General features: G+C 43.6%; 2 protein-coding genes across 2 annotated transcripts in view; one reads left to right on the top strand and one right to left on the bottom strand.

Moving 5' to 3' along the window:
- The window catches only part of iqub (IQ motif and ubiquitin domain containing), a 13482-nt gene extending 6611 nt beyond the window's left edge, over positions 1–6871 (bottom strand). The window contains exons 1-7 of the mRNA XM_020593376.1: positions 6495–6871; positions 5932–6033; positions 5557–5667; positions 4303–4437; positions 3469–3636; positions 2711–2886; positions 15–90 (exon numbers count right to left, since the gene is read on the bottom strand). Of these exons, the coding sequence (XP_020449032.1) occupies positions 15–90; positions 2711–2886; positions 3469–3636; positions 4303–4437; positions 5557–5667; positions 5932–6033; positions 6495–6618 (892 nt within the window). The 5' untranslated portion in view covers positions 6619–6871. The remainder of the gene's footprint in view (positions 1–14; positions 91–2710; positions 2887–3468; positions 3637–4302; positions 4438–5556; positions 5668–5931; positions 6034–6494) is intronic.
- Positions 6872–11075: 4204 nt separating this feature from the next.
- Positions 11076–16079, top strand: asb15a (ankyrin repeat and SOCS box containing 15a). Its single transcript, XM_020593492.1, has 9 exons — positions 11076–11167; positions 11264–11316; positions 11616–11747; positions 12403–12567; positions 13113–13358; positions 13573–13744; positions 14230–14755; positions 15057–15210; positions 15406–16079. The coding sequence occupies exons 3-9, from the start codon at positions 11639–11641 to the stop codon at positions 15579–15581; spliced, it is 1548 nt and encodes a 515-aa protein (XP_020449148.1). The 5' UTR covers positions 11076–11167; positions 11264–11316; positions 11616–11638; the 3' UTR covers positions 15582–16079.
- Positions 16080–16710: the final 631 nt, after the last annotated feature.

Genomic DNA, 16710 nt, shown 5'->3' with positions numbered 1-16710 from the left:
GTGGTGGGTGAGGCCGTGCCAGCCGATCCCGGTCATCTGGGTGGAGACGGTGACTGGACACTGCTGAGCCTGACGCTTCAGCTCCACTGTCTGGCAGCGAGACAGAAACACAGAGACCGACTGAACTCAGAGAAGCTAACTTAACACATTCAAAACTTTAAACAAAGAAAATTTTTAAAAATTCAGCCCAATGCATCAAATTAAATTCCTCCCATCCAGAGTTTATCCTCTGTCAAGTCTGATATTACTGTGTGCCTGTCCTCATCTGAAGTTTATGCTTCTGAAACATTCAGTGCTGAGGTTCACTTCCCTGTGGACCGCCATATTCTTGTGTGTTGCATTAAAGATGTTTATTTCTCTGGTTTTGGGTCCAAAGATCAGAAACCTTACACAGTCTGCCAGTCTGCCATGGCTGAATGTCTCTCTCAGGCTTTGTTGTGGTGTCTTGCCTCTTGACAGGCGCTCACTGTGAAACACACAACCCTGGATCGGCTTTGTCCTCTCACACTTCCATTAAATTTCATTCAAACCAAATGTCAACATCTTCAGAAATGTTGGCAAAGGCAAACTCTGGACAGAGAGAATGACTACAGAGCTACAGAGATGTGGACAGACGGAGTTATCAGTTTTATCTATCACCACTACAGGTACTGTAGGTTTTCTTGTTTCTCATCTGAGCCTTATTTTGTCCTTTAGGCATTTTAGGGGAAAAGGTTAGAAACATGGAAGAAAAGCATAGAAATGTGACCTTGTTCCCACAAACACAACATTTTAAAAACATTCCTGTTATGATCACAGATAATATTAGATGTTGTGTAAAAACAAACAGGAGCTGAGGAGAAGGAAAGGGGGCGGGATCCCGAGGCCGACAGAAGTGGCAGGCGCTGACGACACCACCGAGCAACAAGGCCTCATTACTGCAGCAGTGTGTCTTCATGTACTGTATGCATGTCTGTAATGGGCCGCTACCATCATTAGAGAGAGAGAGTGTCAGTCATAATAATCCAGAGGCAAAGGGCAGCTGACAGTGGAGCAGGAGGATAAAGCTGAATGAGTCACATACTACTTTTATCTGATGACGGCACACACATAAACTGAGAACGAGATGTGTCTAAAGTACAACGCGGACACAAAAAGCACTCCGTTCTGATCAAGGTTGAAGGATTTCCTGTGTATTTACAATGATAAAATATTACTTCCTGGGAACACAACGCACTCCCACTGAGATCTCCAGGATTTTACACCCTGCCACAGAACCACAGTTAATTCATAAGGGGATGATATTTGTGTAGTTCATTGATATTTCTAATATTTATTAGTGTATGATCTTTTTCCTTTGCAATCGTGTGTATGACTTTCTAAAAGTATGTTACTGTTTATGTCTTTGAGATGATGAAAAACAACAATCATCTGATCCTCTGACACCTCTGACAGAGCTCCAGACTCACCACGAGGGCAGCCGTTATGCTACAAATGATTTAACTATATGGACCTAGTGAGAGTTATTAACTGTCAGACGCCAACTGACCCTGTCGTCAGGTCAGGAGGTCTGCATGGACAACAGGCAGGACACCAGTACAGACACCAACAGACATCTGTGCCAAACCTCAGATTACACTCAGTGGCATGAGAATAACATCACTGTTATTGGAAAAACATGCTCACCCCAGGTTTTTTTTCACAGGATTTGATCCTGCAAGAATTCCTGGGAAATATTATGATCCTGATTCCTGGCATTTACTCAGTTCTGCGGATAATTGTGCTGAGAATAAATTGCAAAATCCACCAATCATAAATGCAATCTAATGTAAAAAGATGGCTTCCCAGTTTGATTCCGCGGGGTTATCCAATAACTCCATATACCTGCTTCTTGGAAGATTAAAAGTTAAAAATATTTCCTAGAAAAAAATTTACTTCTTGTAAATCAGTGCATCTTCTTTGGAAACCTGAAGTTGCTGTCCAAAAGTCAAAGCAATAAAGTTATCACAGAGCTCTGGACAGTTTCGTCCTTCTGCCCTTCCTCTTAAATCAGACCTCCTGCCGGAGGCACAGGTCACTGTGCCAACATCAGCACAAACTAAACCATGACACTGATAATGACTTAAACTGGTTGGTGAGAGCATCACTCACTTTGACATGACGTCTAGTTGGCATTTTGAGCCTGGTCATCAGACTGTACTGACACTTTGGTGTACTTCATTCACTCGTATTTCAGTCGCTGAGCAAATCTCAGTTGTGGGTCTGTATTGTCTTCTTCTCTCTACCTATAGGGAGGGTTCATTATTTGGAACTGAGACCCCACTTTCTCCTGGACATTTAGCATGTGTGCTCATGTCTCTGTGCATTCACACCTGAAGAACCTCACTTCCTCTTCTTACTCAGACTTTATTTACCTTATCTCTCTTGACAGAGTTCAAATATAGTAGAACAAAGTCAGACTCAGATATAGTAAAGACAATGCGCCTCAAACTGTGAACATTTGTTCTTCTGGTTCACTCTCTCTATGTAATTATACTGTTTAGTTTGCACATGAAGTTCTCCTGCCTGAATGAAAACATGGTTTTTCTGTAATGAGTGACCTTGAACTGCAGCTTCGAACTGCCTTGCTGTTCTCCTCAGCAGTAGTCGGGGTCTGTCTCATGTTCTATTCTAACTGTGCTTTCTTTCTTTCTAATTTTAGTGTGATATTGTTGAGTTGTCTGTGGTGTACCTGGGTGTCGCGGCTGAAGACGACCACTCCCCTGTCAGCTCTCCTCCTGGGCAGCGTCTGGACAGCAGCGTGGTGGTACTGTGTCCCCGTCAGTCGGTGTCTGTAGCCCCCCAGGAAGGCCTTCCGCTGGCGGGCACGCTCGATCTCCACCACCACCTCCTGGAACGCTCCATCATCTGCAAGTCAGAGAGATGATCATTTAACTGTGCTCAGAGTTTGTAGTCAGAGTACCGTGATTTACAGAAAGTGTGAGGTTTGTCGCATGGTCAAAAATCCAACGCATATGAGTGAATCGATTTTCACAACTAAAGTTTTGATCTAATGCACCCGTGCTTTGCTCTAATATAAACTAGAGCGGCATTTACAAATCTTCAAATCCCTAATTTCCAAAATTGTTTGTTACATTTTTTTTATTTGATAATTATCATATAACATCTTCTTTCTGATTTTGCTTTTTTACTGCATTTCAAATATGAATTAAAACAAATGTAAAATAAAAACACTACTAACATCATTAGATTTGCCAGTAAATAAAGTTTCCTAGGACCTTGGAAATATTGGAACAGGTCCCATATTCTATGTTAGAAAGAGGCACTACAACAGCTGCAGTAAGCGAGTTCTGAGCACTGGAGGGCAGGAAGACTCCAAATGACAGTGACAGAGAAGCAGCCGCCCATGAAGTTGGTCCACATGTTGACAAACAGCTGCTTCACACACACACACACACACACACACACACACTGCACAGGAGCTCACACCTGTCTGGACTCGGACAGTGATGACGTCGGGCATGCTGTCATGCTCTGGGAGACGTACGGGGCGAAGCGGGTGGACGGTGGGGTTGGTGGAGCTCATTTCCATGCGGGTGGAGCCGTGAGGCCGGACGCCGAGCTCCATCAGGCTCTGCTGCTCCTCCACCGCTCTGCCTGAAACACCAACAGAATGACGAGTCGTATTGATCGGAGCATCTCATTTTAAATCATTCATATTAACATCCAACAGAATCTGAAACCATTGTTCTTCTGATGGCCACTACCTGCTGATTCAAAGTCCACCCCCTCTTTAGAAATGCTGGGACTGAGGTGGGTTACACAGAGATATTGGGCAAATCTTTCCAAAAGGTCAAAAAATTCATGGGAACAGTTGGAGTTTGTCTGTCAAGATAAATAACTGGTGGTGCTAATCCATACCACGACTTCTCCAGCTCAGCCAAGTGTCAAATATTTTTTTGCCACAGTTCAAACTTTGTTTCCACGCTGACCTTTTTATGTGCGACTTGAAAATGCAAGTAATACATTTTGTAAAAATGGGGTTTTTTTTCTAATATAGTGGATTACATTTTTTAAAACTACAGCTCCAACTTCTCAAACTCATCTAAGGAAAAAAACATGTTGTTTGTACTTTTGTTTAGTGTTTTAGATGCAGAAATCCACATGAGATGCTTAGGATGGGTTTTGTTTCCAGAATGCTATCAATTCAAGTCTGACTGTGCAGGAGCTGCGGCTGGGGAACCAAAGAAAATTGGCAGTTTAAAGTTAAACAGTTGAGCTGTGAAAACCTCATGCTGTATGAACACCGGTGTAACAACCTACCATCCACAGAGATCCGCAGCACGTCTGGGGGGACTCTGAGCTCAGAGGCGAGGTGGCGCTTCAGCTCCTGGATGCTGAGGCCGATGGCGAAGGCCACAGTCATCACATGTCCCTCTGGCACCAGCACCACCTTCACTGCAACCGCACACACAGACAGTCTGTGGGTTTTCACTCTAAAACTGACATCTTATGGTGGCACTCTGTTTTTAGATCTCAAATGTCTTTCCATAAGATTAATAAAAACTATATTAATTATTTTGTTGCTTACAAAGTGGCTTTAGTGGTGTTATAATCAATACACATTTCTAAATTGAAAGTCTCAGAGCACAAGTGTGTCAGGACGTCGGTCTCCACAGTGTCCATCCACAGCCTTGGAACTGGGGAGTAATACTGAACGCCACTTCTTTGTGACTGCTGTCCTCATGTTCTGTTGTCTTGAAACTGCACACTGCCAACACTTCAACAAAATATGTCTACTTTTTGTTAATCCCAGAATACACACATGAGAGTTCTGTATGTTTACATTTTATCACTCATAAAAGTGAAAATAAAATCAGCTGATCTGTGACAGAGTGACTGGGGAAGGAGCGCAGGCTTTTCTTTTTAATAAAACCAGCTTAAGTTTATTTGGAAGATAAACTGACTGAATCCTATCAGGCAGCATCAGGACCAGTGTGATGATGAACGGTAACGACCACTACAGAAACCTGCTGTTGTGTTTGTCTCAGTGTTTTATCTGGTATCACCATGAACAACATCTTGTTAGTGTCAATACTGTAGCAGCAGCTCCTTTATTTTTTATATTTCTTCACGCACATCCCATTAGCTGTTACCTCGGCAACAGCTGCTTTTTCTGGAGTCCATATTGATATTAATACACAGTCCTGGCGTAACAGAACTTACTCAGTGTAAACTGTTGTGAATGATGTTTACTCTTACACATAGGGTACTGTATGATACGCTGTATGTTACAAAACACCACCTCCACACAATGAAAACATCAAAACCAAGCATATGAGGCACAGCACACTGACATTAAATCTACCGAGTATGTGTTTGTTGTTTGTGTTTTCCATGGTTTTTAGCATCACGCGTATTTGTCCAAGAACCGTTTATTATAAGATGATGTTGTTTTATGATTGATAGCTTTAGATTTAAAACATCTGGTGATGAGTGGAAGCAGATTCAATTGAGGATATTTCAGTTAGTTTAGGGTCCAGTTTGTATTTCTTAATATCTGTACATCAGTCTGACCTGTAGCTGTCGAGTTTCCAACATTTTCTGCTCCCTGAGGCTCTCTAAGCTGCTCAGCATCATCGGGCAGGTCGGCCTGAGCTCCAGCTTCTTCAGCAGTCTCCAGCACATCTGCACAATCCAGAAAGTTAGGATTATCTCATCAACTACTGGATGGATATCCATGAAACTATTTCTTTACAGACCACATTAAAGGTCTCATTAAATGTTTCGTATATGTTTAAAAACAACTTTCTGATAACGTTCTCTCAAACGTCTCTTAATAATCCAGCTCAGCCGGGCCCTTTGTTTTGTGACAGAGAAATCTGAACCACACCGTCTGTAACTCCTTTTCTCACCACACTGTTTTAAGTATATGCTCTTGAATCATCTCACCACTTTCCACTGAGTTTCCAGATGTTTCTGTCGTTCGGGGTTGTTCGTTGTCGTCGGGCAGGTCAGCCTGAGTTTCGGCTTCTTCCACATTCTTCGGCACATCTGCACAGTCCAGAAAGGTGAGAGGACACTTCTGAATATTGGTAAATTTTATACTCATCAAACACTAGGCAGCCATTTTATATCACAATAAATACATGAATCAAACACATAGGAAGTCAGCAATTAAAATGAAGGTTTAAAAAGCTGCACTTCACTGTTTTGTACTTATGTCCAATTCTTTAAAGCAGATTTTCTTCTTAAACTTCGTTTTCTTCCAGTTTTTAAAATTCAGCTTTGATTAAATCAAAAATTTAATATATGAGAAATAAAATATATGAAGACAATATACACACTAACCCTATATTATGCATAACCATTGTGTCAATACCTAAATGCAATATGTAGCAATGCAATGGACAATTCGAACATCTAAATATGTATTCCTCATTATTTCCTTTTAGGTTTTAAGCTAACAGATTGTCAAAGGCCTCCAGTGAGTCTGGACTCATAAACGGACCCACCTGTGGCGCACCTCTCAGGCTGTGCCGCCTCTCCACCGTCTTCTGGAGGCAGTTTTGCACTGTTTTCACCAGGTTGTGTGCTTTGTGCAATCTTATCCTCGTCGTCGCCTTTCACTTCCGACATGGCAGTTTTGACCGACCGGATCTTGTTGACTAACCTTTACCTTTGTCACGGTGCTGACGGGAACAAATGTGTTTCAAAGTGGTGATGGACGAGCAGCTCGTTTCCAACAGGTCTTAACTCCTGTCACGGTGTTATTTTCCTTATTTAACGGGATTTCGAGATAGCACATGTAGCTAACGCTGTCCTCCTAAGGCTTTATTCTCCAGGTAACGCCAGAGTTTACACGTTGCCATAGCAACCAGGAGCCACGTGGCTCTCAGTGTACAGCCTGAGGCCTAGAGATGAAAAATGAAAAATGTAAACTGACTAAATTAATGATTTTCTCGATTTACTCTATTAACAAGGAGACACCTGTCCACCCCTGGCAATCACAAAAGTGGTACTGTAAAAACACAAAAGGGCACAAAATGACTAAAAGGAAATGAAGAGTGACCACACAGCTACAAAGAGCATCCCATCAACTGCTGCTAGATGTAAAAATACTACAAAGACATATACACGGGGGCTGTTTACATGTCCGTGCCCATTGTGTTATAATCTATCCATGTGCACTTTGATAAGGTCATATATGACTCCCTGGAATATGGTGAGCAGCTCACGTTTTTCATCTGATCTCTCCATATTATACACTGAAACTACAAACTGACACACAATGAAGAAGCATTTGTCCAAGTAAACCTCCCCCTGTGTTCACTGACAGTAGGAGCTTTGTGTTGAGCTGGACGCTGCTATTTCAGCCTGTGAGCCGGAGGAGGCGACATGGCGGCCCCTGTAAAGCTCCGCTAATCTGCTGGTGGACATCTGCTGGCTCCGCAGAGCTCACACGGCCCACGGGACGACCACAGTAAATCTATCACACAGGTGCTCATTTAAAACAACATAATAAGACACCTGAAACAACACAACAGCCTGAGGCAATAACTGCTTGTTTTGTGTGTTTTTTTTGTCCAGATGTGGGCAATGGGAACAAGCTCTGAATACAGGATTTATTATCACCATTTAAAATGATAAGTCTACTGTGTTAGCAGACAGTCACCTATTTACACACATATACATGCATGGTCCTCCCATCAGAGTCCCGTTGTGTTCACTTGATGAGTGGAAATACTCCTTTTGCCTCTGGTTTGGTCTCCACCACCTCCTGGGGGAAACCTCTGGCTTTGTAGCTACTAAATGCTCCACCATGTTCACCAGCTGGTCTCTGAGCGTGCCTGTCTGGCAGGTACAGTTGGAGACCAGCTGGTGAACATGTGCCAAAAACATCATATCATAAACACAGTGTCCATGAAACAGTCTGAGAGCTCAGAATCATATTTGTCCTCTTTCAGACACAAAGCTGCTGTGAGAGAGCAGTGAGACTGAACCAGTGATAATTCACAGGTGCAGTGCTTTACAACAAAGTCCAAAAGGAACATAAAAATACAAGCAATAAAATTATTATTAGCTACAGGCTTCATATTAGCAAACCATAAAAAAATACTACTGTGTCAGGAAGCCCCGACCTCCTCTGGAGGATCATTCCAACGGCTTGTGACACAACAAGCAGCATCACTACTGTGCAGTGACCAGGAGGCCAGTGGCTGAGGACGTTAGGAGGAGCACAGCTAACACGTGTATCACGGAAGTATTCAGGTGCCGTTAGGCAACTTAAAAACTAAAAGCAGATTCTTAACAGGAAGCCAAAGAAGGGCCTTTAAAATAAGACTGAGTTTTCTATACATTTGGTCAGAAGATAGGCAGCTGCACAGTGTTACAACAGTCAGGCCTGCTAGAAATATCAGATGATCTGAGAAACAAACAAAAGCTCCTCGTAGCTGATCAGAGCTGCAGAGGTGGATGACAATTCACTGCTATGACCAACTATCAGCCAGTGATTATTTACAATAAACCCATTATATCTACTTTAAACAGCATCTTTTACACTTCGATAAATTGTGATTTCAGTATTTTCAGTGACTTTTATATGTGATTCTCTTGTGGTATGTATTCAGAAGGCTGTCGTTCAGTGTTTGTCTGCAGCTGTATGTCACTGCTGTCCAGCTCCACACACACCACATGTGGCTCATGCTGGAAGTTAGTTTAGGATGCATGGGCCACATTAACTCATTACAAACGTGTACGTGGGTAGTTTGCTGCAGCTACATATCAAAATTTAGGATTCATGCAAGAAACATCTGCTGCCAATATTAAGCTGCTGTCTCTCCATTTTGGATGGACATCATCATGTTTATTAGATGACAGGTCTGTTCCACCTCAGCAAATAAGCAAAGAAGAATTTGTATTTGCCCTTTTGTACTTGTATTAGAGCTTTAAAGGTTGTTTTTCACCACTGGAAGTCAGAGAAAGCCTGATATGCACAGAAACGGCCTCTTTTGAATTACAGGGACAATAAACAGCATTCATATAAATGATTCAAAACCACTATGATAAAGTGCTGCATCATTTTCTTTGCAGCTGTATTTTATCTGTCTCTTTTATGTGATTTTTTGTGCAGAATTGCCCTGTTTATTTTGTCATTTGCTTTTTGGTGCAGTGATTTCTATTTGTTAATAAATATACTGAATTAAAAGGGGAGAAATTTTATTTCAACAAGCTCTTCCTGGAAGAATAAAAACGTCTAAATAAATAGGTGCTTTACTGAGAAAAATAACTGATTAAAAAAAGTAATAAAATCAGGAGTAAACAGACAGAAAGCCAAACAAGTTGAATCAAGTCATGAAGCCATTAAAAGTCAATGAAGCACAGTCACAAACAGCAGATAATAAAAGCAGAGCATTGAAATCACAACAGGAAACAATCACAAAGCTCGTTCATCAGAGAAGAAGATTTAAAACGACAGCTCAGACTCCGCTGTCGCCTGGTCGACCACTTTTATTGCATTGCTAACTCTGCCAACAATTTACTGGGCATCCATCAACTCATGTTTCTTAGACAAAGTAGCAAAGTCAAAAATAGACTCGGCCACGAAACATTAAACAGTGATCTTGTTTGCAGTGTATGACTATGGCCTAATCCCCAGAGGATTGGGGGATCTTACATGTGCTTAGTTCACACAATAGCACAAACCCCGGCTCTAAGAGCAGTGGGCCAGGTGTCGACCACACGCCGCCTCGCTCTGTTTGTGTACACAGGGTTGGGAGGCACTAAATATAAACCACTGAATGCTGTCAGTGGAGTCTGAGCCATCAGCACAAGCCGACTAACATCCCGCACAGGTGAGAGTGTTCAGCTTCATCAGGTATTTGTTTTAATTGGTACATTTTGGTCTGGATGTCTGTGTGAGAGAGGTCGTCAGGTGAGTGAAGTTATCATCAGGAAAACAGGGTGGACAGAATAACAGAAAACCTGGAGGCCATAGATCTACGTGTTTTGTTGTCTTTTTTTTTAGAGTGAATAATGGAGCTTGAAAAGTTACATTTACATCATTTGGCCTTTACTAGGTGATGCTTTGTTTTACATGTAGTAAGTTCAGATCATTTCCTTGGAACTTTCCTGGAAACAACTTGTAATTCAATATTTATTTTGGGGAAAAATTTCAGTTTAAACCAAAGTTTAGCAAGCCAAACAGTCGCTGTTCATTTATATTTGTAAACTTCATGCCTGTTGAACTGTATCTGTCTGCAAACCTGCTCTGCTCTGAATCTGTAGCAATTAAACACTGGATTAACTGAAGGTGTCTCAGTTGAACATTGTCTGTATTTTCTGTTTTTAGCACCAAATCACACCACTGTCTTCAGGAAACTTTCTGGAAAAGTTGATATGAAATTACAGACCTGTTTTTGTTGACATCGGTGCTGATTTTGCTCCATAGTCTTTTTTATGGCAATATTGTGTTGGGTTGTTGTCTTGCATTGCATTTGTTTTTCCCACCCCACAGCTAGGTGTTCCAGCTTGGTGTGGATCTGGAAGATCTGTGAGAAATGTGAAGAAAATATTAATTAAAACTGATCCAGAATTATTTCAGAACAACTGTGTGTTTCAGTTGTGGATAACAGTTTCACACTGTAGGCGTCCGACATCACACTGCTGTCACTTAGCAACTGTGACATGATGTGGTGTTGTTTTTAATCTTCACAGAGATAAGATCATTTTACACTTAAAGATGTTTTGAAGAGTTGGTGCAGACTATAGCACAACTAAAAGGACAAAGATCATTGTTCTTCTGTTCACCAGGTGGACACATTAGTCTGCAGCAGTTTGCTAACATGTCAACCAAAGCCACAGTATATGTGAGGGCTGTGTATTCAGCTTATTCTGCTGCCTTGATGTAGCCAAAAATCAGCCAGTTTAACTCCAGGCTGAAGCAATCTGTAGTTCATATGCTGAAAATGCATGACCACCGATTTGGTCTTTTAAATTCTGCATAGAAGTCTTGAAATTTGGAAATGCAGATTGTAAACCAGCAGTTAAATGAGTGGACTCATGCGCCTCCTCCCTGCAGAGTGATGAACAATTATGAGGAATACGGCGAAGAGGAGCTCAATAACTTCATCATCCAGCTTAATATTCAAGAATCCTGCCAGGAGGCTTTTCTGAAGTCTGCAGCCAGGTATGGATGCCATATCTAAACCTCCCCCTCCTCCTAAAAACATGTGCATTAACATCCAGCTGACTGTGCCACGCTTCCTCTCCTCCTGACTGTTAGTTTAGCTGCAGCGACGGATGAAAACCTACGCGTGCTGGCTGCCATTGAGCAAGGTAGGCTGGACATGGCCCTGGAAATACCCTCAGTATCCCCACAGAGTTTTGTCCTTGTGTTTGGTCTGGTGCCTCTCCCCTCAGCCTGGAAGCCAAAGTCACGTGGTCAGCAGCTGTAGGTGAGGACTGCCAAGCTTCAGGGCCTGGCACACCAACGGCAGGGAGATAAACAGAGGGGAGAGGAAAATGTGGACTATACTGACCAACACATCTCAGCTCCAATGAGTCATGAAGGTTTCTGTTTCTTCTCCTGTCTTTCTTAAACCCCTGGGCTGTTGTCTCATTGTCATGGTAACCAGGTGAGGTGCTAGTGCTCAGGGAGATGCTGGGCCACACCTTCGCCTTCAGGGAGTCGGACAGTTGTGGCTTGCTTCCCCTCCACCGGGCCGCGTCCCAACCGATTCTGGAGGTTCTGGAAACTGTCCTGACATGTAGGTACCTCTGTTCACTCTCAGGGCAGATTTCATTAGAATCTCCTTTAAGTTTATCAGTTTCAAAAAGTCAGAATGTAAATAAGCACCCTAATGAAGGTGGCACTCATAAGTGCCAAACAATGTAGTACTGTGTTTAACATGTGTTACACCTGCCTCCGTTCATTTCTGAGTCTAGACACAGGGTATCTTTAATTTATAGCAGCAGTGTTTTAATTACTGCAGCAACAAATGTCCAGTGACTGAAAGAGGTCAGGAGGTGTAGCAGCAGAGATGCCTGTAATCTGTCCACTCAACTGAAGCTAGAGGTCACTACCTTTAACCAGTGGAGCTGACTCCAGTAATAAATAAAGATGACAAGTAAGGATGAGACATCAGGTCACATCAGGCTGAACACTGGGGAGACGACATCATCAGGACAATGGCTGCCTGCTATGATATTAATCACAGAATACTGAGAAACAGTGCTGCTTTCCAGCACATAACAGCTGATGTCATGAGTCCTCTCCATCTAAAATCACTTCTGATGTCGCTCCCCATTCATTCAGCCTAGAGGTCAGCCAGCAGTGAGGAGTGTACAGCTTACCGGCTCACCTGCAACGTGAACTCCAGGGACGTGCACACTGACGTCCTCTGTGTGCTGTGTCTGTGTCAGTGGCAGGTCAGGGGCTCAGCCTGGAGGAAAGAGCAGGCGTGGGAGGAGAAACGCCGCTCACCCTGGCAGTGAAAGCTGGGCTGGTGCAAAACGTGAAGACTCTGCTGAAGCACGGAGCCTCTCCACACAACAGCAACAGCAAGGATGAGTCGCCGCTGCTGCTGGGTAATAACTGGCAAGCAGACAGTTGGTCATCACACAAAAGAAAACAAAAGATGAACAATGCAGAGATGTTATTCATCTTTACCAATAAAGTGTCCTGAGAGTGTGCAGAGTAAAGGCTGTGCTCTTAGGCTACGGACCTTTAAAGTTTATGGGGTCTAGTTCCAAGTTGTAAACTAATCTGATTAATTTAGATACATTTTTGTTGCACTTTAATTTCTTGTAACTTCACAACAACTAATATGGGGTGGGGGGACGTAGCAGGTTGTGGTACAGAGTAGTGGAGCAGGGAGAGGGAGGGCTGGGTGGAGCTGGGTCGATTGATTTGGAGTTTCATGCTACTGATGCCTTAAGTTACATACTGTAGCTTTAAGATAAATTAAAGGAACTATAAACATTTCTACATGAAAACATCAAATATTCTGCTTTACTAGGCCGCTAAACATACACAAAATCCATCCTTAGTGATATTGGGACAATCTGTGGTTTGTCACAGCTCTATGAATCCTTAGTGACCCAAACATACAGTATGTGTCCTCACCTTGCAGCAGTGAGGGCCGGCTCTTTCGAGATGACATACGCACTAGTGGCTCACGGTGCCTGGGTGGAGCAGGTGTGCAGGAAGAAGTGGACAGCCATGCACGAGGCGGCCAAGGTGGGCAACGTGGACATCCTGATGCTGCTGCTGAGAAACGGCGACCACGTCAACCAGAAGGATGTGACAGGGGTGACGCCGCTCGCAGTGGCTGCAGAACACGGACACTTCCAGATCACTGAGATACTACTGCACTGTGGTCAGTCTGAAGATAAAACTGGGTTTTCACTGCAGGGTCAGTGACGGTGGAGAGACAGTTAACTCACAACATGGGGATGAATTTGTCAGATCTAACAGAGGCAATAAGAAAGATCAAAATGCAATTATTCACTTGTCTTTTACTAACTCATCTCCATTTGTAGCTGTGCAAATGTCCAGTCTCCTCCTGTTTTTTTGCTCCTGTCCCTGCTCAGGTAGCAGAGTGAACTCTCAGGCCTGTAACGGGGAAAGCGTCTTGCTAGATGCAGCTGGATCAGGAAACATCGCCTGCATTCAGCTGCTGCTGGACAACGGCGCCAACCCCAACCTACCCAGCATTACCGGACACCTGCCCATCCACAAGGCCGCATACTCCGGACACTATGAGTGAGCTCCTTCTGTCAAATACCTTCAGACTGTGGGCTGTAATGAGCAATGCAGCCTGTAGGGGGTTGATACTTAAAGGCCTGCCACACCAGGAAGTGGCACAGTGAAATTCATCCACATCTTCATGAAACAGGATTTTTGGTATAGCAGCTACTCATAGGTCTAGTTTGTGAAGTGCTGTAACAGCTAACAGCCTGCTCACCCTGCTGAGATCCTGTGGGCCAGCTCCTCTCCCCAGGCAGCATGTTTTTCAGGATTAGACATCGTTTCATTCAGTAAAGTCACTGAAAAGCAATGCCACTGGTTCCAGCTTCTCTTTGCTGGCCTTCTGTGATGGCAAACAAATGACTTTTCAAACAAGACAAGAAATCTGACTGCACCAAGTCCACTGAAATGACATGATTTGGCCACAGAATCTAGCCATTTCCAGTACTAGTGACTGTTAGGTCATATTGCTTGATGTGACCTGTTTTCTATTCCCACAGTGCTGTGAAGATGCTGATACCGCTGACTACTAAGAAGGCCATTAAAGAGGCAGGTCTGAGCCCGGTCCACTCCGCAGCAGAGGGAGGCCAGAGCCGCTGCCTGCAGCTCCTGCTGGCCTGTGGCTTTGATGTCAACTACCGCATGAACACCAGAAACTCAGAAAACTACCGGGACATGAGGAAGAGCGCCCTGTACTTTGCCATCTCCAATGGGGATGTGGACTGCACCAAAGTCCTCCTGGAAGCCGGGGCAAAGACAGACCTAGACCCACTGTGCGGCCTCCTGGTGGCGGTCAGGTCAGGGCGCTACGAGATCGTGAAGCTGCTGCTGAAAGCCAAAGCCGACGTGAACTGTTACTTCACAGTGGTAAGTGACACAGTGTTTCCCACAGCACTGCAGTACTGCCTGAAGGATGAGGTGATGATGAGGCTGCTGCTCAACAACGGCTACAAGGTGGAGAGATGCTTTCACTGTCACCATGACAACGCTTTTGATGCTGAGGAACTGTTGGAGGGGAAAATTCCAGTGAGTTGCCACTGATAGCTGTTTCCTTTTTTGGTTTCCTTAAACCATTGGTGTGACATTTTGTGATGTCCATTTTAGCAGAATCATCCATTATCAAACAATAACAACACAAGAGAGAGACTGAACATGCTTGAATGTGGAAGGTGGAAAAAACAAAACATTAGATAAACAAGTAGAAAAGCCTCATAACCACATGCACATAGGAGCTGAACCTTTCACTGTGAATGTGTTTTAAATGTCTTTACTTCTATATGCACAAATAACAAACACTTTAATAACCTTGTGAATGTCCTCACTCCAGTTCTGTGAGTTCATGAGTCTCTGCTGTCTCATGCATCTGTCGGGGAACGTGGTCCGGATACTCCTGGACTACGTCAACCACGTCAACATCTGCTCCAAACTCAGACTCATCCTGGAGAAACAAAAAGAGTGGCCCGAAATATGTGAAATCCTCAGTGAGTTCGTTTAGACATTATGACAAGCATCAGGTTGGAAGGCACAGGTGTGCAGTCTAACACTGCAGCCTATAGGGGGCACTAACAGCACCATCAATGATTCCTCTTACCTCTCCCCTCTCATTCAGCTTCATCTTTTCACTTGTTTGTTTTGTGACTGTAAAGTAAAATGACTGTGTGAACCCTGCTCTCCAGGCAGCCCTCGCTCCCTCAGGCACCTCTGCAGACTGGAGATCAGGAGGCGTTTGACACTGAAGAGACTCAGCAACCCTGAAATCATGAACTCACATGTATTCCCTCCCAGACTGAGGAGCTTCATACTGTACCAGGAGCTCGACCTCTACAGCCAGGACCCTGAACGCATCACGTGAAGATCTCCTGCAAGAGTCCTGCTCATTTTGGAAGGATGTAACTTTGTAATCTTTGTAATCATAACAAACTTTATTACCATTATTTTACTTTACTTTTTATAACAGATGCCATGTATTCTGACAGAATCTGGGTTTTTGTAAATGCAATTTAAATACAAAATAGGTAGGGTGGGTGGGGGGTCAACATTTTTCTGGCCATTTTCCAAATCATATCCCTGCTCTTTGTTGTTGTTGATGTTGTTTTGACCACATTTGATTCAAAATCAATTCTCAACTGAAAATCAATTACAATGTGACACCTTTGGTCCTTGTAGAAACCTGATGGTGACCAGCCCATCTAGTACAGCATTGTACACACCAGTTGGTCCTCTGAGGATGAATCATAACAATTTTGCTGCCCACTGTGACCTTTTATCGGCCATCAGCACCAGAAAAAAATGGCCACTTGTTAATCCCATGTGCAGCTATAAACCGATCCTACAAAGAAATAAACATGTGTGCATCCAAAGCCTGATACTACAGATGTTATTCCTCTGTGCTACAATGCACTGTTTCCTCATGTTTACCTGATGTTTTCTAAAGTTCACTGTGGCCATCTATATTAGGAAATTACCAACCACTGACCATCAACACGCTCATCAACCGCAAAGCAAAGAAGTCAAAGGTCAAAGCTGTAAATCTGCAGCCTCATTATTTCAGCAGGGTCTCGTCAGGCCGGCATCTAACGGCATCTGGGCTCAACTTTCTGATGGCACAGTAAATGATCATCCAGCAGGCTGTGGAACCATCAGGTGCAGTGGAGCGGTGTTAGTGTGTCAAATACGCCAGGGCAGGTGACATCTAGAAATACCGTGGTGAAGAGTGTGTATGTGTGTGTGGGGGGGGGTTGGTAGCTCAGCCATGATGCCAACACTGTGGTACTGCAGCTTCAGTGTATGATTCCAGCGAAGTTCAGAGACTTGGAGAGTCAGTGCCAAGGTGAAGCTGTTCTGGTGGCACGTGGCGGCCCAGCACCTCACTGGGACTCTGTGTTAGCTTGGCCTTTCATTTGTCACCTGTCCGTACACGTACTGTAGTAGTATATTAGTATTATATGATGATGATGGATTCATGAATATCAGACAAAAAC

Source organism: Monopterus albus, unplaced genomic scaffold (assembly GCF_001952655.1).
Source record: "Monopterus albus unplaced genomic scaffold, M_albus_1.0 scaffold19.1, whole genome shotgun sequence".
NCBI classification, from domain to species: domain Eukaryota; kingdom Metazoa; phylum Chordata; class Actinopteri; order Synbranchiformes; family Synbranchidae; genus Monopterus; species Monopterus albus.
The sequence above is the reverse complement of the archived record's forward strand: the minus strand, read 5'-3'. Positions and strand labels throughout refer to the sequence as shown.

Bases quoted from the DNA above. Each gene is read 5' to 3' on its own strand.
- asb15a (XM_020593492.1), top strand. From the start codon at position 11,639: ATGCTGGGCCACACCTTCGCCTTCAGGGAGTCGGACAGTTGTGGCTTG. The intron at 13,359-13,572 runs GTCAGTCTGAAG...GTCCCTGCTCAG, and splicing joins TGAGATACTACTGCACTGTG to GTAGCAGAGTGAACTCTCAG. The intron at 15,211-15,405 runs GTGAGTTCGTTT...CCTGCTCTCCAG, and splicing joins CGAAATATGTGAAATCCTCA to GCAGCCCTCGCTCCCTCAGG.